The sequence below is a fragment of the Macrosteles quadrilineatus genome, unplaced genomic scaffold (genome assembly GCF_028750875.1).
Source record: "Macrosteles quadrilineatus isolate MER2022 unplaced genomic scaffold, UCM_ALF_1.0 Scaffold_1__1_contigs__length_201487025, whole genome shotgun sequence".
NCBI classification, from domain to species: Eukaryota; Metazoa; Arthropoda; class Insecta; order Hemiptera; family Cicadellidae; genus Macrosteles; species Macrosteles quadrilineatus.
In genome coordinates, this window is record NW_026542594.1 from 22,511,185 (window position 1) to 22,538,263 (window position 27,079).

General features: G+C 34.2%; 1 protein-coding gene across 5 annotated transcripts in view; it reads right to left on the minus strand.

Moving 5' to 3' along the window:
* The window catches only part of LOC129005004 (mitochondrial Rho GTPase), a 60,246-nt gene that overhangs the window by 26,577 nt on the left and 6,590 nt on the right, over window positions 1–27,079 (minus strand). For all 5 annotated transcript variants that reach the window (XM_054433776.1, XM_054433771.1, XM_054433754.1 and 2 more), the window contains exons 4-9: window positions 21,842–21,892; window positions 20,797–20,898; window positions 20,461–20,502; window positions 19,731–19,899; window positions 16,656–16,776; window positions 12,532–12,724 (exon numbers count right to left, since the gene is read on the minus strand). In XM_054433776.1, the coding sequence (XP_054289751.1) occupies window positions 12,532–12,724; window positions 16,656–16,776; window positions 19,731–19,899; window positions 20,461–20,502; window positions 20,797–20,898; window positions 21,842–21,892 (678 nt within the window). The remainder of the gene's footprint in view (window positions 1–12,531; window positions 12,725–16,655; window positions 16,777–19,730; window positions 19,900–20,460; window positions 20,503–20,796; window positions 20,899–21,841; window positions 21,893–27,079) is intronic.

Here is a 27,079-nt window from a genome sequence, read left to right on the forward strand (position 1 = left end):
CTCAAATCTTTCCCACGAGAACAGTCGTTTCAGTACCGCCCACCTCCTGCCGATCTAGTACGGTTAAACCAATGTGCTGATAAAAATTGTCCGGTTTAAGAGATGTCATTTCCGCCGAGTGTAGTCCGGTTAAATCGATATCCGGTTAAAAGGTGTCCGGATAAGAGGGAGTATACTGTAGTTTGAAATCACAGCTTCCCCAAACTTAACAAAACACTTGCTAATCACTGTACAGCAATAAATCAAGTAAAGAACCAAACAGAAAATCTAGTAAGCTACTGACTAGTTATAGGCTACCAGTAAATACTGTTTCAGAACAGAAGAATGTTGCTAACTTTGAGACAGTAAAACAATATAGGCTATATAACTCATTAAAAGTATGAAATAATAGCAATAATAGGCCTTTACAATATTTCAAAACGACATTAAGTTAGCTAACTATGATATTATGACTCATATAAGTTATACTAAAATTGCATATTTTTGCCTTGAATTGTTATGTTATGTCAACATTGTAATATGTTATTCAAGCGGGTTATCTGACAGGTAAATACCTTACCTTTAATACTAAAAGATTAGATAGCAGCAAGCTACTGTGTAAAAATATGACATTTCTTTAAACTTGACAAGGAGCCTACAAAGCTTGGAGTCAGAAGAGACAAAAACTGTTGAGTCAGGACAAAAGTGAATCCCAGGTCGGAACAGACAATTTGAATAGGCTAATAAATTCAAAACCCCCGCTGCAGCAAACCTGCCGACTAAGCGAATTTCCATTTGTCTGAATAGATTTTCAGTTAAATATATTTTAATAACATTAGGTTTAACGAGTACCTAGGTTTGCTGCTACAAGGAAACTAATAAAGTGTGTTTTTGAGTAAAATATTGATAGCTTAGTACAAAATAAATAAATTTGCCAAGTTTGATCAAAATATATCCATAAACAAGCAAACTACAACATTTGACAATATTCTCCATAAGAATAACATGGGAATTTTAAATTTACAATTTTTTTAATTTTCTCCGTTACTAACAATCGAACAAAAATACTTTTATATACTAAATTATTTGTTTTTTTTAAGCTCTTTAAAAGGGTCTAAAGAGAAATCGGGAAATTTTGTGTTTTGAGGGTCAAAAGTGAGAAAAACCAATTTTTACCCCATAAAACCCCCCGTAAAGCCCCGTTCCCATGGTCCGATCGTGCTGGTTCGCGAACTCATTCAAGTTTATCCCGCTTTACACCTTTAAACCAAATTTCATCAAAATCGGTCAAAAATTACTCAAGTTATCGCGTTCACGGACGTATATATATATATATATACATATATAAAAATTTGAACAAATGGTGTTTTTGGCCTCTGGGGACATGAAAATGAAAAAGTAAATCGGTCCCGGGTCTAGGTCTTACCGTGCCACCTACGGTAATAGCTACTTCCCTTTAGGGAAATTCGCTAAAAATAAAATTGATTAGGGATGGACGAGATTGGATTTTTAGTTTGAGACGAGACGAGACGAGATTTTTTATTTCTCATAAAATTTCGAGACGAGATCGAGACGGGATTTCCCTTCTCATACACAACGGGAAATGCACGTTCAAAATTTTTACCTGATTTTGTAACATTGTTAGATGACTGTTTAAATACAAAAATAATGATAATAGGCAAGAATATTTACAATCTTTTATTAAAAAACATCAGCATAACATTTTTTTATTAATCACGCCTAACTTATTAAAAATGCATACGATTAGGAAACATAGTGATATCAGTTAGGATAGAGTTAAACTTATCCTAAAATAAAATAAATCATAAAATAAATTGTAAATTGTAAGATTGTAATTTTTATAAAATAGTTACTTGTTTTGACTTTTTATAGTAATAAAACATTCCTCACACTGCTTACACTTAACAAAACTTCTCAAATGTTATTAAAGTAATATTATTAAAATAATTAAAGTAATATTTACATTTAAAGAATTAATTAAATAAGAACGCCTTCGCAAAGGAAACGCAACTACAACACGCTCCTGTATTGCACATTGCATTGACTTTCTGCAGGCGTTTTTAATTTTTTTTTTTATTTTTTTTTTTTTATATATATTCTTGTCCCGATAAAAATCTTGGTCAAAAAAAAATCTCGTCTCGTGTAACGAGATTTAAAATTTCCCGAAAATTTCCCGAAATTTCGAGACTTGACCATCCCTAAAATTGATTCAAATTATTTTTAAAACGGGTTTAGAGTAGAAGTGTGCGGATGGCAGAATTTCAGTTCGGATCAGATCGGTCTGATAATTAAGGCTTGGATCGGATATTGAGATGTTCGGATTCGCATATTTTTGGATCTAATATTTTTAGATTCAGATAGTTTGACAGCCATGTACTTACTAAATAAACTAATGTTGAGGTTAATAAGTTAAAAATATGTAGCAAACCAATAAAACATTGTGATTGTAATACTGTTTCAATTAGAGGTGTGCGGATAGTGAAATTTCATTTCGGATCGGATTCGGATCGGATAGTTGAGGCTCGGTTCGGATCGGATCGGATATTGGGAGGTTCGGATTCGGATATTTTCGGATTCGGATAGTTCGGCGCGGTTAATAATAAGCTGCATATGCGTTTTTAACATATAAAAACACTGTAAAGCTGTGTAAATAAACATAAATGGCGATTTTGAATCATAAAATTTCAAATTAGCCACGTCCACAGTTTTTCTCTCTTGAAAATCACAATTCACAACATCTATTTTCAAAAGTTGGTTGCTTGAATTAAGTACACTAGCAGCCGAAATCTTCACACAACACTTAAGCTCAGCAGGACTGATGTCAAAACGTTTGGGTTTGTTTACTTGAGGTTATGTTATATGTTGTTTCCTGTTCTTGGGGTTTGCCAAGTTTAGAAAACATCACTAATACACTAAACTGGGCTCTAGATTTGATGTTGTGGCAAGTTAATTAGAGCAATTAGGCTTTATAACTCTGTAAAAGGTGTGTATCCCTGAATTTATAAATTTCATTCTACACTTATTCACTGCCAAACATAATTCAGTAGAACCTTGATGAACCAAGAATTACACTAGCCTACATAACTTCATTACCCCAAGTAAAATACCAAGATAAGTTTTAAAAGTTAAAAAGTTATAAGTTTGTTTATTTATTTATTTATTTATTAAACATCATCACATTACATCAATTCTCTTGACAGGTGATTTGTCACAAAGTCTAATACTAATACTATACTACATTTTAAAATAAAATAGCTTACAAAAGAAATAAAGCATATAATAAGCTACAAACCTATGGGAGAAGCAATATCTTTCAAATATACTCATTTTCCAGATATTCCTCTAACGAGTAAAATGCCCTCTCCAAAAGGAAATTTTTTAAAGATAGTTTAAATTTAGAGAATGAGGCAATGTTTTTAATCCCAGCGGGTAATTTATTGTAAATTTTTGGTCCCATATACTGAGGGGATAAATGAAAGATTTTAAGCCTATGTTGAACTGGTTTTATAATATTTTTGAATCTTGTATTATGTGGATGAGATTGTTGACAGTCCATGAATGTGTCGAAATCACTTTTAACCATTAATGCCAATTTGTAAATATAAGAGCTAAAAAAAGTTAAAATTTTAAAATTAATAAATAAATCTTTACAATGTGTTCTACGGGAGACTCTGGCCATTAATCTTACAGCTCTTTTTTGGAGAATAAATATTTTTTTGGCCTGGCTTGATGAGCCCCATACAGTAATTCCATAATTCATAATCGATGAAAAATATGCGTGATATACTACTATTTGTGTTTCTAGATTAGTAGTATCCCGAATTATTGTGAGAACAAATGTTGCTGAGCGTAGTCTTTTTGATAGGTTTTTAATGTGTTTTTGCCAATTTAGTTGTGAATCAATTTCTATTCCCAAATAATTTATTGACTGTTGTGAATGAATTGTAGTTAAGTTTGTATTTACAATTATTTCTTGGTTAATATTGGATGCAGAAAACTGAATTAGTTGAGTTTTTGCCACATTCATGGACAGGCCATTTACTGCAAACCAATCCCCAAGGAGTTGAAATTCCTTAGTTATTGAGGCTTGAATGAACTCATTGTTTTGTCCTGTGCATATTAAAGCGGTATCATCTGCGTATTGAAAGGTGGACATCTTAGTAGCATTGCATAGATCATTAACATAAATAATAAATAAACAAGGGCCGAGAATGGAGCCCTGAGGAACTCCATTGGGGTTAATGTTCCACTCTGATTTATAATTTCTCTGAATTTTTTGTAAAATAAGTCTTTGTTTTCGGGTCTTTAAATATGATATGAACCATTTTAATTCAGTATTTTTTATTCCATGCATACTTAATTTTTCTATGAGTATCTCATGATTCACACAGTCAAAAGCCTTGGATAGGTCACATAGCACACCCACAGTCTTCTGCGATCCATCCAAGGCTTCCGCAATGTAGTTTATCATTTTTGTTATGGATTTTTCAGTACCGAGTTCTGGGCGGAAACCAAACTGTGAAGGATTTATTAAATTATTGCTTTCTAAATATTCTGTTAGTTGAATCTTTACAATTTTTTCAAAAATCTTTGAAAAACAAGGCAGAAGGGCGATGGGGCGGTAGTTAGAGGGATCGTTGACATCGCCCTCTTTGAACAGAGGTTTAATCTCAGCCAACTTTAGCTTATCAGGAAAAACCCCCCCCTCAAGGGACTGATTCACTATTTGGCATAATGGATGTTCTATAAATTTAAAAACTCTTTTAATGACAAAAAGAGGAATTTCATCCCAACCTGAGGACTTAGTGTTACTGAGAGATGTAACAACTTTTCTTAACTCGTCAATTGAAACATTTCTAAATTTAAATGTTAATTTGGAACGTGGATGATTTTCGATTAGTAACTGAGTGGCTTTTAATTTATCTGTTGATTTGTTGGCATACTGAGAAACATTAATAAAAAAGTTATTGAATTTATTTGCTACCAATACTGCACAATTTTGTATATCCCTTTCATGTTTGAATTTAATCTCAACTGGAGTATCAGATATTTGTTTATTAAGTCCTGTTTCATTTTTCACTACTACCCAAGATGCTTTACTTTTATTCTTAGATTTTTTAATAAAATCGTCATTAGCTTTCAGTTTTGCTAATGCAACTACTTTTTTAAAGACCTTTCTGTAGTTTTTGTAATAGATTAAAAACTGAGGGTTACGATTCCATTTTGATTCTTGGTGCAACTTATTTTTATTTTCTGCTGAAATTTTTATTCCTGTTGTTATCCAGTTATTTTTGTTACGTTTATTCTTTGGACGATCTACTGTTTTGGGGAATGCCTCGTTGAATGAATTTAGAAAGTTTGTAAAAAAATTATTGTAATTTGTATCTACATTAAAGGTTTCAAAAGGGTTCCAAATAACATTATTTAGTGTGTTTTCAAAGGTTTGAAAATTTGTTTCTGTAAACTTCCGAGTAAGTTTTTTATTTACACCCTTAAGTCTTGGAGAGGACATTTTCTCAAATGACAAAAGTAAAACTTTGTGGTCTGATGCACCTATGTCTAAAACTAAACTACTAGTTTTTTTTGTCTGCAAGTTAGAAATAATATTGTCAATGCAAGTACTTGAAATACTGGTTACCCTAGTTGGAACAAGAACGTTAGGTTTGAATCCAAAACAATCACAAATTTCTAGTAAATTATCAGTACTTACTTTATCGGTAAATAAATCTATATTTGTGTCTGACATTATAAAAACATTTTTTGACATTGCTTCCAAAGCTATTTTGTCTAATAACATTTCAAACTTTTCTAAAAATATTTTATCTATGTCCCTACCTGGAATTCTGTATACTGAAATAAAAACTGAATTCCAGTCCTTGACTTCAATAAAAGATCCTTCAAAAGAACATTGTTCATTTAAAAATTTTAAGTCATTTCTAATCTTAAAACTAACATTTTTGTCAATCATTAAACATGAACCCCCCCGCCATTGATCTATTCTAGCATAGTAGTCAGCAATTACAAAACCATCTAGTTTATTTAAAACATTTATACTTTTAACATCAAGCCAATGTTCATTTATAGATATAACATTAATTTTGCAATCCATATTTCCAATAAACAGATTAAGGTCTACATAGTTGTTTAGAAAACCCTGAATGTTAAAATGTAATAAAAACATATCTTTTCCAAATTTACTATCAGACCCTAACTTGACATGTGCATCAGTAAAATTATCTATTTCTCTAAAAAAATATCTTTACTATTAGTACTACTTGTATTCTGCTTGTTGTTACCACTTGTACTCTGCTTTTCACTACCACTTTTGCACTTGTTACTTTCACAATGCTGTAACTGATGGTGTGATGGGATGAGTGGAGGGAAGGTGTTGAGGCTGGCCAGGATAGGCACATCATCGTCTGGCCTCTGTGATGTTGGATGGTCATGGTGGGGTGAAGGACCTGGAGCCACAACAGCTTCAGACATAGAAGCATCCTGCTCAGTAGCTGACAACTTAGTATGCCTCTGTATTTCCTTGTATTCATTACTGATGTCATGAGTTCCGGGACTGCTGCAGATGTAATCAGTTTGTGGAGAAGCAGGATGACTGGATTGTTGACTCTCACAATACTGTAAGCGGGAGTCGACTGTAGAATTATCTAGCTGCTGTGGAACTTGCAGTTTTGAGGGATCAGATGGAAGATCATCACTTTGACTCTCGGAAGCTCGTAAGTTGGTGGGTCTTGTCAGTCGAATTAATTGTTCGAGTCGATGCTGAAATTCTTCATGTGCCAAACCGTTTCTTAGTTGTCGGTGAGATTTTTGATAGTACGACACAATAGTAACCGTAGCCTTAGTTTCCTGTTGAAAGTTTTTTAGGTTGGTGATAAAGTGGTAGAGCTCAATCCTGTCTCGCACACATCCAATTGGTGAACAAATTAAGTGATTTAGACCTTTTCTTTTGAAATCCTGGGTCAAATTTTTAAAAGCTGTATCATAATCAAAAATTTTGGGTTTACCGTAGTATTTGCCTTTAGTGATGAGGCTGTATATGAAAGTACCTTGATTTTCTTGTAAGGCTAGGTGTTCAGTTAGACGTTGTTCAGGACTAGGTTTACCAAAATGTTTTTTGAAAACTACAGCCACTCCAGCAGACATATGGCGAGGATCGCTAAAGTCAGCTGAGATAGAGTGTGCAAAGCCTACAGTTTTACAGCCTCCATACTTCTTAATGACTTCCGACATGTGCATATCTGTGACAGTTATGTTTGTGTTCAATTCTTTTTTACTATGAAATAAGTTTGGTTGAATTTTTTTAATTGTATTAAATATCAGATGAACTAAGAAATTTTTGCCTCTATTATTAATATGGAGACCATGCTTCGTGAAGTGAAACCTCTTTAAATTATCAACGTCAATAATATATACATTGTCAAGCCGGGCCACTAGTTCTTTAAGGTAGTTATTTAAAAGGTCAATTTCATTGTGAAGGGAGTCATTTTGATGCAAATCATATCTTCTTGGTATTGTTGTTATAACCACAGGCGAATTTGCACTGATGTCTTGCAGCTTTTTTTCCACACCAGAGTAGAGAGGGGATAGATCTTTACGTAGAGTATCATTGGTCCCACCCATAAGCACTGTAATGTCACCCTTTGAATGTGACGCAGTCTCGGCGACTTGAAGGAGGCAAGCATTTGGCATCACAGATCCCAGAGTTTGAAGCTTATCTGGATACTTTTGTTTTAATGTAGTACCTATATATCTCCCCTGACTATCCGAAAAAACTGAGACATTCAAAACAGGCTTACCAACACCGAAATTATCTGAGAAGACAGCTGTTTTTGCCTTTTCATACTTTGGCTTCACTAGGTTTCTTTGACTAGACTTCTTTCCACTTTTAACTGTCCGGGCTTCACCACCAGCCTGTCCATCTGAAGGAGAATCCTCTACTACCTCCAAAGCGCCAAACCTGTTTCTTAATAACACGTTTTCTTGGTTCCTACCAAAACCTTCAGTATTTAACCTAGGAACTCTAGATATACCTCCCGAGGCTTTGGAGCCCCCCACTTCAATCCATTCATTTTGCTCCTTGTTGGTGGATTTCACACTGCTATTAGTGTTAGACAGATTTGCATTAAGGGATATTGAGCTGACACATGTTTGATCAGTAGTTTTATGAGAGGCTGTTGGTGCTTGCTGAAATATTAATTTCTTCAGTGTTTCTGAGGTTAAGAAAATGTGATTATTGTTGTACAGCAGGTAAGCAATAGTGGAGCGCTTAATCACAATATCTGACTCCTCAAACTTCAGTCGCAGGACACAAGATTCAATATTATGAGTAACCTCACTTGCAATTGCCTGAATGAGAAGGTCAACAAACATCAACATGTATACGCCACAGTCTACTTTATTCAATCCCTGCTGTGGGCACTTAACAATTTTTATTTGAGGAATTATAGGAGTGATCTGTGAATTAATGTGTTTTGAAATTCTGGGTATTAATTTATTAGCTGAACTCAGATTGTAGTTGCCAAGGGAGTCAAAGTAATAAAATGAGTTATCAAGTTTTGAGTAAAACAGTAAACTCCAATGTGAGCCGCTAACTGTATTTGAAGCCACAGCATCATTCACAGGTATTATTATGAATGATTTATCATGAAGTTTCAAAGGTTCTAAGATATACTCATAATCATCAAGACACTTGATCGCATGGCTAATGACTGGTTTAATTAAACAAGTGTTATCCTTAACAAAATTGTTCGACAAGATGTCAAAATACTTTTCGAGGCTATCATCCGTTATCCATTCATTCGACATTAGAGCCAAAGAAAGCGAGGCATTATTGCTGGTTTGGGTCTCTGTTGTATCTTTGGTTGTGTGGTTTTCAGCTAGAATATTCTCAGTTGTAATCACATCAGAACCGGTATAGTTGCCAGATGTTTTAGCAGATATGATGTCCAATGTGTTAGGAATAATATCTATCGGGGTAACCAGTGAATCACTTGATTTCATTGAGACAGACAAGTTGATTGACTCCTGACTTGAAGATTCATTTGAAACACTACTGAAGGAAGAATTACTACTGTTGAGCTTTCTTTGAGTGAAATTGAAGTCCTCAATTTTGATTGGAAGTTTTTTATCTTTAATATATTTTTCAAGCTCCTTTTTCGATCGGAATAATTTACCACCAGGCGATTTTACGTAAATATCAACTTTTCCTTTACTAAGACCATTTTTTCGCAACTTTTCCTCTCTTATCCAACCTCGAGGCAAATTGATATTAAGGTCATTTTCAGAACAATTCATTTTGTTGAAGTATTTATAAAAATTAAATGATTTTCTCTCAGATAAGTGGAAAGGAAAAATTATATTTTTGGATTTAACTACAACTCTACTTAAAGCTGAGCACAGCTTAAGGTATTGACAACTTCAGAAATGAATATATACAGTTCAATTGAAGAATTTTATAACATTCTTGTGAGTTAAACCCAACTGGGAAATATCCAACTGCAATAAAGTGACATTTAGCTGTCACTAAATACTAGAGATTGTTATCCCTTGTAGAGCAAACCTCAGTTGAAATATAAACAAACAAAACTTGAGTTGAAACACAGATCTGCCGTTATCAGTCCACTGGCTCAAAGGTCAACCACTTGCACCTTGCTTCACTGGACTCTTATCTCATGACCCATCTTATCTCTAATATCTGAACGAACCTGATATTCCTTGATATTCCTTGAAATTTTATTTAATAAAACATAAAACATCTGCAACTGGTTACTTGAACAAAAAAACCGGTTTCTTATATTGGCACAGAAAAACAAACTGAACATTTACATGTAAAACACTTGTTAAAAAACACAGTATTTTCATAGAAATTTAGCAGAAACTGAGGAGCACAAGTTTAGCAGTTCTAACAGCAACAGGGACTTCCCCCTCTCATCAATGTGGGTTTCAACTGAAGCTCTTTATCTGCACATTGGATTACTCCTTTGAAGATACTCTGCGTGACTTGACTGCTCAAGTTTTTCATTATAAATAAAAACCTTAAGATTTGTTTGATCTGAATTAGTTAAGGAAGTCGTTGTCGTTGGGAATATAAGCAAGCTACTAAACTAACTGTATTGGCATTGGGTATTACTGTGTATTCCTTTTTAATCCTAATTAATTGTTAAAAATGGATTTTAAATTCAACAATTATTGCAGTCCATTATTGTTATGCAGTATGGTCCCAAGTTATTGTTTTTGATTTTGAAACATCACAGTTCATTTGAAAAAATTAAAGTTGAAGCAGCCCAAGGTCAACAACTAACAAGTCACGCGCGTGTGCAACAATAGTTTTTTTACAAGCTTTCTCCAGACCACTGGGGAGGGTCGGGTCTGATAAGCCGTCTATCGTTCACTTCAACCCTCATTAGTGCCGCTCGGCTGCACTCAGTGGGGAACCCAATACCACAAATCAATCTTTTAAATAAATAAACATATTTGGTAATAATTGTTTTATTGATATTCACCTTGAAATTCTAATAAATTTGGTGTAAAATTTGACAAAAACCGACCAATTTATTAATACATTACCAATCAAGTACATTGGTAATTAAATAATAGGTAAAAATTAACCGATTTTCGTCAAGTTTTACCTTTTACCCCCTGCTGTGCGCTATATCACAAAAGCTGATAACGACATGGGCAACTATGCAACTTGTTGAATGCGTGATGAAGGGAAACCCAAGAAATAGAAGAACAAAGAGAAAGTATAATGACGTTGTTATCTTTATACCCTTTTTACAATTGCTGTTATTGTTATTATCTTTATGTAAGATTTTATGATTTTGTTTTATAGGTTTATAAAATAATTCTTTTTAGCCACGGGAATATCAATTTATAATTTATCAACGTGTTTCTCCTGAAACAGCAATACCGGATGTATAATAAAGGTCAATGACCTAAAATATCTTGATTGTGCAATATTGTATTTTGATGTTGAAATTCAAATCATGACAAAAGTTTGTATATTTCCCCTGGTCCCTATCATTTAATCATTTAATATACACAATCAATACTAAATAATCGTGGTTAGTTCTAATTTTTTTTTTGATTATTCAAAGTTTCTACACAATAAGACAATCCAAAGTCAAACCGGGCAATGAATACTCGAAAAACAACGTATCTTGTCCTGTGATTGGAATACCACTCGCCAGTCCTTTAGACTTAGGGAAGTAGTGCAAGTCTATATATAGCTTCAAGGTCGTACCCACCCCTTCCCCCTCACGGCCTACTCGACTCACTGTTGCTACCCGTTACCCGGGCTCCTTTCGAGGTCATTGCCCAACCCCTCCCACCCTTCTATTGTGTTGCCTTTCTATTGTTTCTATTCTGACTTATTTCGGGAAACATTAAATCTATTGTTTAGTAACAGCACATAAGTAGGCTAGATTTTTATGATTTAAAACAGTGCTGTAAAAAAAACCATTACGCATAGCGCCCCTAGTATCAGGAGACAGGCACGAGTTGACCATGGAAGTTCTTTTCTGCTTTATGTATGTTCGTTCCAGACGAATCTAATCGTAAAGCAAAACAGCTGATAACGTTCCAGACGAATCTAATCATAAAGCAAAACAGCTCATAACGACTAAACTAGACATCGGTATTGCATCATACGGCTTCTTTGTCCTTTGCTGTTACGTCGTCGTCGTTGGAAACGTATTGCTGTAATTTTGTCCAGGGAAACTAATGATGGTTATGAAGATTTAGTTTTCTGTCCAAAACGTCAAAATATGTTGTCTATCCGAAAAAGTCGGATATATAACGGATAGTATCGGATATCAAATTTAGGCTCCGAACCGAACCGAATCCGACCCGATTTTTCGGATAACAGCACATCTCTAGTTTCAATAGACAATAATGTATTGCTTTTCATGTTAACACCAACTAAATACAATACAATGATGTAATTATGCTATGGGAAACTAACGATAGTTATAAAGATTTGGTTTTTAAGACTGAAACGTCAAAATACACAGTCTATCTGAAAAAGTCATATATTTAACAGATAGTGTCAAACAACAAATTCGGGCTTGGTCGAATTCAGTTATTCAAAACAAATTTAACTGTTCCGATTTTTTTGATAACATCCAGTTTTGAGGAACGATATTATCTTAAAAGGCTTCTAGGCTCATTTTATAATCTTCAGAAATAAATTACGAGACAAATCCCTCATCATTACAATAATTATAACTATGAACTATAACATACGTTTATTGAATTAAGAATCAAAATAACCTCATTTAGGAGGGTTAAGTTTAGTTCCAGAGGAGTAAAAAGTATTGTGATTTAAAAGTATTTATTTTTTGACTCATAAGAGGAACAGATATTTAAAATTAACTTAGAAATATTAAGCCAACATTTATAAAATACCAAAATGTTGCAATTCTGTACTGAAAATAAGGGGACAAACCTTGAACCTAAAATACAAATTTATATCTAGAGACCCTTAAAGTCGACAATGAAACTAAATGGTACACACACCTGGTGGTTGGTGGGAACGATATGTTTGATGTCCGATCCCCAAGGTGGTGCAGGACACATAGAAAATAGATTCTCTTGTTCAAACGGTGAGAGAGCTCCGTCCTTGTCTTTATCAAACCTTTCGAAAATAGCTGAGAAAAACTGCTGGCCCTTGTGGTTCAATTCTGTTGAACACCCATTGGGAACTTTGACACTGGAAAAATTAAACATTTAACTTAATACTGGGTTCTATTATCATTATCAATATCAATTGAGATGAGGACGCAACTTAAGTGTGTTTTTAACCCAAATATGAGTGAAGGATGAGTGTAGAATGGAGTGAGGTGATGGCTTTGTTACTGAGACCAGCTGTTTTGTTAGTCATGATCATTTATTTATAGCCATTTATTTATTTTTATTTTTGATCAGGGACAGCCAGGAGCTGGGTCCAGTTTCGAAGCATCAAAAAGCTACTGACTTTTCTCAGGATTGATACGGCAACCTTTTGATTGCTAGGTAAGCACTACTCGGCTACCCAGCTAGTCAATCATCTTGTTAATAAGGTTTCTACATTAGCGCGTACTAACAGATTGAAAGCTCAGAAAACAAAATCAATATTTTTTTTAACTAACTAAATTTTTGGCAAGTGAAAACGTGATAATTTGTTTTGAGAAACATTTTGTGGCATGGAGTAGTTCCCTTTTTAAATTATTTTTAAAGTTTGGGTGAGGTCAAATACTAGTTCAAGAAATGTAATTTTTTATTCACGGATCAGTTTAACTGTCCATTTGAACTGTGGGAAATTTCTGACTTTTTGATTTGGTTTTTCAGTTATCTAAACTGGTGGGTGTTTTGCTCTCACTTTTTCTCTCAGTGTACATCATATATGATATCTAAGATTGAGAGTGCTAGAGAATAAGATTGTTTGCCTTGAATGAAAAGGCTTTATTTAACACAATTCACAGATAATAATATTCATAAGCAAGAGTTAAGTCTAGCAAATGAAAGATTGATTACAAACAGTCAACATAAACAAACGATTATCAACAATTTTATCCAACATCAGCTGGGAATATTTTCATCACAGAGATCATAACCATAAGCCATTGAAAAGATGGATTAAAACAAATAGCATCAGCGAGCTATAGAGTAGAATCATTATCTTATCATTGACCTTCTTTGGCTCATTCTATAACTGGATCGAGTGTTGTATATTTTTTTACCATATTGCCAAAAGTTATATCAGGGGCGGATGGAATGTGATGGCAATTGAAATCCTGATTCTGGGAGATGACTACCCTTTGATAAAGACCACAAACTTATCATTACTAGAGGATAGAAACAGTAGGTGCATGCTCTAGAAACGAAACAATGAGCTAGACAAAGATATCCCGGCCCCTGACTCTACAGAATTATGCAAGCCGTGCGATTAACTAAGGTAAATTAGGAAGCATTTACACGGATCTATAGCCTATGCATGCAAACCTACAAGAACTGCACAGTTTTGTGTTGGTTGGTTAGTTGCTCATTCATAAAATAACATGTGAGAAATTGCAGCAGTTAAACTGACTGTGCATGGGCTGCTTAAAATAGGGATCTTAACTCTTAAGCTCTAATAAGAGGTCGCAACACTTGGGAGTTTCTATTTCACTGAGGTAATTTTGAGAATAAGTAGTAAACAATTTTTGTTGGAACTAAAACTTGATACGAAACTATTGTTTATTTACTAAAATTGTTAATATTATTTATTTATTAAATTTGGCTAGTTATTTCTTTATATTTTGTTATAATAAGTTAAACCATGTACAGTACTACTACCATGTATATTGCTCATACCAAACTAAATAGCCTCCTACTTGGGCTATATTATTTATTTTCAGTTAAAATTATGTACTGATCCTCTTGATGAGATAAAATGTGCTACAACAATTATTAAACTTTTAATTCAATACCATAATGACTCATTATTCAAGATAGCTTGCATGTCTAAATGTCTAGTAATGATCTACCCAAACAATAGTGGGAGTAAGCAATTTCTTCATTGTTATCTTCAATTAGAGTCATTCACACATATTGTCATTGCTTACAGAATGTGCTAAAAATAGCTACTCCCACCAGTTTCCCAATGTCAAAGAAGATAACTGGTTCTGCTAGTACCCTTTGTTTTAGATTGTTGAAAAATAATGTAAACATGTTTTATTTTTGTTTGTAATAGTTAAATTGATTAATTAATTTGAATCCTTTCGCTTTCATGTTATTCTATTATTTTACAAAGCACTACTATTTTTTTAAATTGGATTTGGATTCACCTGATATTTTGTGGATCTAATTGCTCTCTTTATTTTAAATACATATTTTTAATTCATTGTAATGTTATCTTTCTTTACTACAGCAGGTTTATTAATGAACTAGTGTACATGTCGCTCGAATTCGAGCAATTGCAAAGTATTACAGAAATAAGTTATTTCAAAACTAATAACATTCATATTTACAATGAGTTTAAAAGAGTCATCTCAAAGATTACCGGTGTGTAACTCATGGAAATAATCACGATGTATGTAACAGTTCGATATAATCAACATTTCCTGTAAATATTTTATCATTTTTTTCATGAGCTGATATTGTTTTTTAATGTTTTCTACAAACATTTCCTGACTCATAGCCGCATAAGGTTGTCCATGTTTATCTTCGTTATTAATAAACCTATGCATCGTACCACCCTTGTCGCCAGCAGTAAGTTTATAAATTTCAGTCATTCTTTAATAAAGATAAAAGTTCTTCTCATTCTCATCACCCTAAGGACTTTCTGCATAGCCTGCCTGTCACAATTTTATTTGTAAAATTATTGGTGTACTTTTGGATGGTTGCAATATAGATAATTATATTTACCTGAGAAAATTCAGAGTAAAAGGCCTGATGTTGTTCAGTTGGTTTTTGTTTAACTTAACTATGAATAATTATTAAATCCTTCAATGAATATGTTAGTGAGGGTTTCTTCGTTTCTTGGATATAGCCATAGGCTATTCTTCTCAAATCGCTTTACTTTTATGGAAACATAGATTAATGTCCATAACGTACCAGATTTATTTAGCCTTAGAGGGCTTTCCTCTGCAATGATAACAAAGTTAAGTCCATGTTTCCTACTAAAAATTGTAGCACTACGGCTAACATCGTCGTTCATCGTTTGTAAGAATCTTCATCTTGTAGGTGTTCTTCATTATATATATGCTAATAACGATAATAAGTTCTAAAAAAAATATCTCTATTTATTCTACTCGGTGGAGTTCTATGATTTTGTATGTTTCCAGTGTGCAAATCGGTTCTTTCAATGATTGTCAAGAAATACAGTACTATGTCAATTAAATGTTCTTATTTGGATACTTAATAAAAATGTCCAGGCTTTCTCACTTTTTCCCATTGTAATATATACGCAAACCCAAATTCAAAGAGTAAGTATTTAATTTCAATCAGGTCAGTAAGATTTAATTTTTGTATGACGCATTTTCTTGAATTGCAAATTGCAACTTAAATATTAACAGCAATTGTATTATCCAGCTGATCATAATGTAAAAAAAACATTTTCTTCATATAAGGATAACATGGGAACTTTAAAAGCCACTGGGGCAGAGCCGTAGGGATTAAAAAAAAAATGTAAGGTCAGTTTGCAAATCTACGCGACACACTCTTTCCAATGAGATGTCAATGGTCAAATTGGTTAAGAAATTGCATAGGAGTTCATAAGAAAAGATTTCTTGTTGGCGTATTAATTATATAGATTAGAGTTTGACCAATATAAAGTCTGTGTATTTGTAGTTTCATTATCATTTCAACTGATCAATCATAAAGTATTAAGCTAAGGTATTGATAATGCGATTTTATTTTCTTCAGTATAGTAGTTGTTTTAATTATGCATTGTCATAAAATGTTGACACTAGGCCAATAAGATTTATTTAACTACACCCTACACCAAATTAACAAGTTATGGCTTTATTTTTAGAGTATTATTTTCTTACATATATTTTAACAGTTCTGTTAGATCTTGGGTTGGCTATGTGTACACATGCAGACAATTTATGTTTGGATGTATAATCTTAAAAAACTATTTGCCATAGAAATTTAAATCAAACTCAGCAATTAAAACTTACGGAGGGAAGAGAAATTCTTTGGACATTTTCAGATTCTCGTTGTAACCAAACTTGCGGAGTACAGTCCATGTTGTGTGACTTCTTCCTCTCTGCATGAACAGGCAGTGAAGGTAGAGGAAACCTGGAACAAGAAAACGTCAAATGTCTAATATCAAAACCGAAACTTTTATAAAGTTTTGGTTACATTTCTCATTTTATTAAAAGTTTGTATAAAATAAGGTCAACTACCATTGTAAATTGGGATGGAAAATTTCAAATTCAAACAAACGTTTAATCATTCTAATTTTTACCCTCATTCAAATAAAGTTAAGATTTATTTTAATTGCATGGGTGATGGGTTGGTTGCTGATTTTATTGCTTCTATTTCGTGTTTTTTTTTATTTGTTGTTGTTTTTTCCTACTCAAATCATTTATTTTCATAGAATTTTCTCTTTACTTAAGCCAAGGTAGCACACAAGTTAATTATTATAACTTGTGCTTCATGTGGGCCTGTGGGGCCATTATATTTTGAAGCAAGATTAGGTTAGACTACATACCCTAACCTCAATACTATACATATCTAAAGAAATTACAACTGTCTTCTCTTAACATCCAAGGCTATTCTCAGATTACAATTTTGTTGAAAAGCTGTAATATGATATGTATTTAAAACAACAGAATTGTCTATACATTCATATTTAAGAACACAAACATTTTCACTCATTCAGGATCTAATCTGTATACATTTGATATTGGGTCAACAATTATTTTCATGCTCATGCAAGAAAAGATAAGTCAACCGGAACAATAAAACGTAGTAAAAATGTGTACCAGGGATGGGCCAGTTCTTAAGGTTAAGTGTCGGTTTTTTTCCAAAAAGCAGAAACCAAAAATTGAAATAAAAACATGGGTTTATCAATTGCCTGTGGGGTTTGGTTTTTCAGTTGTTGTTGAATAATTTTGCAGAATCACAGTAGTTGGTTAGGAGCACATAAAAGGAGGTTTATCAGACTATGTTTGTTTATGACTTTGATAATTTATTACTAGGTTAATGCTGCAATAACAAATCCATTAATATTTCATAATGACAATAATCTTTTGTATACTCCATGTCTCCAGTGAGTAAAAGAAATCGTTAAATTGAGTCAGTACCGGTAGCTAAGCTCATAAAAGTGTATCCCTTTGTTTACATTAGTCACTTTTATTATTTAGGCATTTACTATTTAGGGTAATTATGTAATCACAATCTAATAAAGAACTAAGCTTAACTAATAAAGAAATGCCCATTATTGGATAAATTGGTGTTTTTTTCTAGTATTGAAACCGAATAGGATAGGACTCGAAGAAAAGTAGGTACATAAAGTGGATTAAAGAATTGTATAGGATTCATAAATGCCGTGTCAGGACAATTTCAGGGTATACCAGTTGGTTTGATATCAAGAAGGGACTGAAAAAGGGGCTGTCATCGGTCTTGTTTATGTGGTAATAGAGATTGCGGAGAGAATTCAAAAATGCAGATGGAAATACAGGAACTATGATGTTTGCGACATAATGCTATGGGGGAGAGATCAAGGGGAATTACACAGATAACTGGAATGAATACATAGCAACCACTCATAGAAACACCCAAATGCTGTTTAATATCTCAAGGAGTTTCAATCCCGGGATCCCGAATCCCGGCCGATTTTTGAATCCTTGAGATCCCGGAATTGGTGACTTGTAATCCCAGGATTAACGGGATTGCAAAACCTATGATTTATTAGGCCTAATGATTTATTTTAATTGGAAAATTTAATTGTCATTAAACTCAATAGGCGAACGAATGTAAATATATGTTTCAGTTTTTAGACGATTTTGATTTACTTTCTGTAAATTATATTACATTAGTTGGAACTTAATTACAGTAGGCCTATCAGTTATTTAGAGTTTTACTTTTGAGATTAAACGTAAACAACTCCATTCGTGTAGCAAACATAACATTGCAATCGGAAATTGAAGTATTATTTTCATTGAAACCATAAAATATAACTATAAACACACCATTATAATCTCATTATTAAGACTGATTATATTTAGGGTCTATAACTTTATCTTCGTATTTGGTTATTAGTGTGGTGATTTAATTTCTTACAATTCTAAATTACGTTTTTCATACACACGCTACAACATAAGCAGATGGTTTACCGTTTTACAGTATCTTATATTGTTTTATAGCTGTCAGTCAAAATAACATTTTTACGCTGCTACTCGTGATTCTTCCCATTTTATCTTTTTTATATTAGCTATCTTTAATCTATCTATTGGCGTGATGTATAGGCTACGTGCGAGTGCGGTTGCACGTGATTTTTATAAATGCATTTATTATATTCTAGAGTGACATATCAACATTTAAATACTGTAAATAAGAAATACGGGTGATGAAAGTTCCATGTGGTAATATTTATTTACTTAGAAAACGGAATTATTGCACGATGTAACACTGGTAAGGCCGGTTTAAAACATTAAAGTACTCAACTTTCAAACGACCAAAGTACTCTACTAAGAGTGGTGAGTCGGTGGCTCAGTCGGTAGCGTCGCGGACTTCGGGCCCAAGGCAGTAGTGTCGTGGGTTCGGATCCTGGTCACTGCCACTAACTTTTATCAGTACAGTTCACCTTTGTACTGTACCGGCTCACCCCTTGCTTTGCTGGATACGTTCCACGCACAGATCTGTAGTCTATGTGGACGGGCAAATGCAAGGTTAAAAGAGGCCGCCAACCTCTTTAAAAAAAAAAAAAAAAAAAAAAAAAAAAACTAGGGGACTTCTCGCTCATTTAAAATAGCTGAAAAATTAAAATTTATAGTATTATATAATCCCGGGATTGATCCGCTGAGATGAATCCCGAAATCACGGGATTGGATTGAAGGCCCGGGATTGAGACCCCTATTTATATCGTACAATAACCATAGTATCAGTCTCCTTTGGTGAGGCACGTCAGAGTATAATGGATAACTACTGCGTATACCACTTCTGGAACTTGTTGGGGGGTTTTAAAAATCAGAAAAGTTTTTAGATATAAACTTAAGACTGTTAAGTAACGTTGTTGGGGATCATACCAGTAAGGGTGATGCAATTATTTGGCGATACGCCACCAGAGATGTTTTTTCTAAGAACTACTTTAACATCTTCCATTGCTTCAGGACGCAGTGGGGAGTCAAAACATCGTTTCTGGAAGGCGTTAAGCTCTGAGTCGTTCAAAAGACCATCATTATCTAGATCACATACCTAAACAGGAAAGACAACACCTTTAGTTCAACAGAGAAACATATAATTTATCACTTGCATACCATACTTTAAATGATGGGGTTAATTATTTGGGTCAATCCATGTTTTTTATATTCAAACTTCAATAGCTAAATAATGGTCACCAAACAAGATTAAACATTGCATGGTATTCTTGATACTATTTAAAATTTATAAAACCAAATCAACGAACCTGTTTTGCATACCCATGACCAAAACTGAAAACAACAACAAACATTGGCCATAGTGGTGATGCTGTGGGTTTGAATCCCCAATCCCACGAACCTTCGAATTTGGTACCTTTGGTACCAAATAGGCCTACTGTTCCTCTTTTTCAAAGATAGTTTTCACTTGATTTGTTTGGTGAACAGGGAAGATAGAACAAGACTTTAATTACAGAAAGTTTACTTTTTGTCTATACAAAAAAATCAAAGAAATTTAAATTGTAAGGGTAATTTTTTTTTAAGTAAGTGTACATATTTTAAGACGGAAACATTCCTTTAAGATACCTTACCTTGAATGAATACCCATGAATAAGCTCACCTTGAAAACCCTTGTCAAGGCCTTCTTGCATTCATCCGTGAGCTACAAATAAACAGTGATAATTAGTTAAACATAGTTATTGATGTTGCATGATATTAACTAAGACTACATCCGATAGCAAATCATTTCTTTTAAAAAAGGGACAAAATGAATAGTTATTGTAGACAACACAGAATTAATTGATTTTATATATTATTGATTTATTGAGAAAATAAATAATAGCACCACATAGATAACAACTCCAAAACAGTTAAATTTTTATGTGTATTTTTCTTGTATCCCAACATCTTAATTAAAATATAAAATTTCATTCTTGGGGGTATAGATAAAACTTACGTCTTGCCTGTCACTGATATAGATGGGTCCTGTCGGATGCAAAACTGCTTTCTGGGCATAGTAAAACATCTCGCTGATGTTTTTGAGTGATTTTGCTGAGCACTGAAAAAAATACATGTATCATGGAGTTAGTTATTCTTGATTAATTGATACATTTTTAATTGGAGGGACACATGGCACTCATCAACTACCATTACCGGTATTCTAGCTTTAAAAAAGTTTGACTTCGCAAGAGCCTTCCCATCGTGGTCTCGCGGCAAAGGCTCGTGGGATGCTTGGTTCCCAACCAACCCGCCTAACAACAAGATCCCAGTGTTCTCAGGCTCGGTCAGAGAAGGACGATACTTTGTGCACAAGGAGAAACATATACAAATTTCTTAAACAAGACTTACTGTAGGCCTAATAGTAAAATATTTTATAGAAAAAATTAAAATTGATCTGAACATAAAAGTTTTAAAACTGCTTATGCTAACATGCATATTAATTAATACTAGAGGTCGTCGAATGGTCAAAAACTCAACCAAACATATGTAATGTACATACTTCTCTATTTTCACCCCACGTTGTAAATAAAACATGTGGATGTAATTTTTTCCATTTGTTTTGATTATCTGTTTGTGTTTATATTTTGTTGATATTTCGGACACCTGCATGGCAACCCATACATGGCCCATGTTGATTTTTGTTGAATTTCAAACTTATTTTTGTGCTTATTTTTTAGCCTGTTTGAATTTATAAAGGGATTCTGCACATCTACAGGTATATATATCTTTCTAACAGTATGCGTACATGTTCCCTAATTTTCCCACATGAGCTGAGAAAAAAGGTTTTAAAGAAACAAGCTTGCCTATTAATATATAGATATTTTATGATATACCATCTATATGTATGTTTTTTGAAAAGTAGTGCAAGGTAGCAAACAAGTAAAAGGTTTTGTGCAGTAAACCAACATGTATGATCATGGATAAAAATACTCATATTTGGTACTGTAACAATTATTGTAAGTAGGTAACATAAATGTAACAACAATAAATAAATTGATTACCTCGACAAAACTCTCCACTTCTGGAAACTCTTCCATTATGTCACAAGCAGCCTAGAAAAAAGGGAAATATTTTAATATTTTAAACACATTAAAATACAATAACAACAACAATATACAATATATAGAAAAACCGAATTAAATATTAGCCTATTATCAAGATGTTGGAGTATGGCAAAAAATGTGTTGAGAGAAATGTAAAGAAACTCAAATAGTCCGCAACAGTTTTGGAATCCAAACTTTAAGATAAATTAATTTGATGCTTGCAAGATGTAGGAGGAGTGAAAGTACATAGGCTTATTATAGTATGTACTTATGCCTCTTCATCTTGCAAGCGTCAAAATATTATGTATTTTCTTACAAAAATAATGAATCAATGTTAGCCTAACAAAGCTATAACCATTGCAACATTTGGACTTTTCCTTAACAAAAAACTAGACAGGGACGTATTCTGCCGCCTATAGGCAGCGAAGTTAGCCGCTCCTTCCCCCCACCATAGTCAGCGTGCTATCCGACCACAATAAGATTACCCCAAAACATGCCCTGCAAGCTGTTTTCGTCAAAAAGTAATCGGCAATTGCATGCTGTATCATCAAATCTAATAACATATTGAGCCCTCATTTCATTTACAGACATTTTTATTTCCCCGTTTTCATGCAAAAAGCGATTCTGGTTTGCATACATGTAATACAATGTTATGAAGTACTACGAAATACTACTACCTACTATGAAATACTAGAAATGAAGCACATAAGGCTGTAGATAAAATGAGAGAGACTGCCATAAAATATTCTGATATTAGTTGAAATCCCCAAAAGACATGACTCGGAAAATTGGTCTTGTGTCATTTCAGAAATAAAAAAAACCAACAGTATTTATAAAACAATTTGTGAAGAAAACAGCAATGTAACACTGGTTGAAGTTCTGCTCATCGTCAATTCCACACCTGCCATGGACAACACTTAAATAAAATGGGCAAACAATGGCTAGCTAAAAAAATATACCAAACAGCCTCAGGTACTTTAAGAGATACAGCACATGTCACCTCATCAGAGCCAGAAATATACCTCATCAATGAATCACCATCAGACACACCAGCAAAGGAGAGGAATGGACAAAAGCCGATCACCAAGCCAGTGGAGAACAGTGAAGTAATCGAAACCAGCACACCCATGTGGAATCCAGTATCCTTGGGAGAACAATCAGCCAAGCAGCACAGCCAACCACAGCACAGCATGAATCACAGGAAGAAAAGGGAGGTACCAGCGGCAGAATACAGGGAAACGACCAATAGACAACACCAACCATCATAGGTTAGGTAGCTATGTACATAATTTTAGACTAGGTAGAGATAAGAAACAATTTTTTTTTAATTTTTAATGCATTTAAATATTGAAGGTGTAAAAAACAAAATTGATGAGTTAAATTTGATTCTAGAAAAAAAAGTAAAAATACCCAAATAGGCTAATTTGTTTAAATGAGCACTGGTTGACAGAGGAAAATGTATGCATGTTAAACCAAGTTAAAGGTTACTATATGGCCCCAAAGCAGAACAACGAGCGACGCTGCGACATTGTCGCGGACACGAAACGCCGAGAAACGCGGGCCTGCGGACACATTTACGGAGTCATAACGACGATCGCACCGTGACCGCGAGTCATAACGACGATCACGCCGTGACCGCGGAGTCCTACCGACGATCACGCTGTGACCACGAGTCATAACGACGATCACGCCGTGACCGCGAGTCATACCGACGATCGCGCCGTGACCGCGGAGTCCTACCGACGATTGCGCCGTGACCGCAGAGTCCTACCGACGATCGCGCCGTGACCACGGAGTCATACTGACGATCATGCCGTGATGGCGGAGTCATGCTGACGATCGAGCCGTGACCACGAGTCATACCGACGATCGCGCCGTGACCGCGAGTCATGACGACGATCGCACCGTGACCGTGGAGTCATACCGACGATAACCCCGTGACCGCGGAGTCCTACCGACGATCGCGCCGTGACCGCAGAGTCCTACCGACGATCGCGCCGTGACCGCGGAGTCATACTGACGATCATGCCGTGATGGCGGAGTCATGCTGACGATCGAGCCGTGACCGCGAGTCATACCGACGATCGCGCCGTGACCGCGAGTCATGACGACGATCGCACCGTGACCGTGGAGTCATACCGACGATAACCCTGTGACCGCGGAGTCATACCGACGATAACCCCGTGACCGCGGAGTCATACTGACGATCGCGCCGTGACCGCGAGTCATGACGACGATCGCGCCGTGACCGTGAGTTCTACAGACGATCACCCCGTGACCCGCGAGTCACAAGTTTCTATAGGTACCTGTAAATTGTTACCCATTTTTTGGTTTTTATAGATCAGTGCCACAAATGGTAAAAATTGATTTTGTATGTCTTTTTTGGTAACTGCAATACAGTACTTTTTTTATGCACAGAAAAAAATCCTGTCCCATCCCGTCCCGAAAATCGGGAAGGAAATAAAAATCCCGTCCCGTCCCGTCCCGAACTAAAATTTCAATCCCGTCTATCCCTAGTGTGTTTATATAAAGAAACTATAGTACATTTAAAGTTTTACTTCTGAAGACCTTGTTAACACTTGTTAAGGTATGTGTATATATATATACGTATTTAAAAAAAAGTTAATTTAAATAACCTGATTATGCCTACCCCTTAATAGTTTTTTTAGTTTTTTGTTTTAAAAGTAGGCTATACACGTTATTGAAATTTACTTATTTTATTTAACTATATTACTAGTAGCCCTAAAGAGTGAATATATATATATATATATATATATACCGGTATATAAGTCATTATTTAGCTTTTTAGTTTTAGCGCTTGCGGACACATTTTGAGGTTTTCACAGGCCGTTGCAGACACGTAGGAACCATTCTGCTTTGGGGCTATATGGTAGACTATTATGTAAGAAAATCTGCCAAAAGAGGAGGAACAGCAATTTTATTAAAAGAAGGTTCAGGAATAAATTGTAAAGTACAAGATGATCTAAAAGTTTTAAATGCAGATTTTTATTTTGAGTACTCAGTGGTGGAAATATTGATTTTTTTAGAGCCTATTATAATTATATCTCTTTACAGGGTGCAATATAAATTTACCCTAGGAACCTTTCTTAAAAAGCCTCAGTCTACGTTAAGAATGTTTAAATCTAGGAAAAGGTCAATGTATTGTTTGCAACAGTCTGTAATATTAAGGTTTTAGATAGTGCAGAGTGTAAGGAATTTTATTATATAATAAACTTCAATGGGTTCAAAATAAATATCAAAGAGGTGACTAGACCTATTAGCAATACTTGCATTGATCAGTGGCGTGACAGAAGGGCCGAAATGTGGGGGGGGGGGGGGTGGCCCGCTAGCCGGTGTATTGAACAAGTAATAACATTGATGTTATTAATAATATGTTGTTATAAGTTATAGTTTAATTTCGTTAAGCCTCTTCAGTAGGGATGGACGAGATTGGATTTTAGTTCGAGACGAGACGAGACGAGATTTTTTATTCCTCATAAAATTTCGAGACGAGATCGAGACGAGATTTCTCTTCTCATACACAACGGGAAATGCACGTTCGAAATTTTTACCTGATTTTGTAACATTGTTAGATGACTGTTTAAATACTAAAATAATGATAATAGGCAAGAATATTTACAATCTTTCATTAAATAACATCAGCATAACATTTTTTTATTAATCACGCCTAACTTATTAAAAATGCCTACGATTAGGAAACATGGTGATATCAGTTAGGATAGAGTTCAACTTATCCTAAAATAAAATAAATCATAAAATAAAAGCAATATTAATTTTTATAAAATAGTTACTTGTTTTGACTTTTTTATAGTAATAAAACATTCCTCACACTGCTTACACTTAACAAAACTTCTCAAATGTTATTAAAGTAATATTATTAAAATAATGAAAGTAATATTTACATTAAAAGAATTAAAGTAATATTTACATTAAAAGAATTAATTAAATAAGAACGCCTTCAAAAAGGAAACGCAACTACAACACGCTCCTGTATTGCGGGTATTGCATTGACTTTCTTCAGGCGTTTTTAATTTTTTTTTTTTTTTTTTTTTTTTTATTCTCGTCTCGATAAAAATCTCGGCCAAAAAGTAATCTCGTCTCTTGTAACGAGATTGAAAATTTCCCGAAAATTTCCCGAAATTTCGAGACTTGACCATCCCTACTCTTCAGTGATAACGAACTAAAGTAACAGATTTAACGTGTTACAGTATAATGTGGATCTTTGATTATTATACAATCTTACTTTCGTCGCCGAGAAATATTTTACTTCTCAGTGATTTTGTACACTGCTTATGTCGTCTGCAAGCATTTTGTTACTTTGGAGCCTGGAGTCATTAACGTTGGCTGGGGCTTTTAATATTGTATTATTTTAAATTTTAGTTTTGTCCTAATATAGATTGTATTTTGTTAAATACAATATACTGCTACTCTACTGACTGTGTTTGTTAGCCCATATCTTATTTTACCTCACAATTAACCAATACTAAAGACATTTGTTGTAAGATAAACACTTGAAATCCATATACAAAGATAAAATAAAAAAATGCAATAGGCTATTTTAGCCTGTGATAAAAGTACGTCATCTATTAAATCAACCAGCTTTTGGTGTATGAGTTAATTATAACCAAAAATTAAACTAACCTAATAAATTAATACTAATGTCACCGACCCTACCAATGTAGGTATTTTAAGCCAAGAATTAATGGAGATGAGATTAGGATGAGTGGCGTAACCTTTTAGTTTTGAAAGGGACTAAGGCCGACATATTCCTTAGACACCGCTGTTAATTAGCCAATACTGTACAGCGAAAGGCAACTAAGTGGCCTAAGGGGGTTAATAGGGGAATTCGAACCACATTTTTGCCTTGTAATTAACGAATTAGTCTAATTATCAGGGTAAGAAAAATAGATAACATATGTGATAAATTAAATGTATAATTTTTTACCTCCTTGATATAAACATTCTGATACACGGATGGAAAATAAGGTTTTTTTATTTGATTTCAAAACTATTTACAAACACTGATATTGATATACAGGGTGAGTTTTAATTGTCCCCCCCCCCAACTTTTTTCTACATTTTTTCAAATATCAATCCCAGACCACTTTCAAACATTGTTGGGTAGTAAGTACTTCATTTTGACAAGGTGGCCATTTCCGGCCGCCATCTTGGATC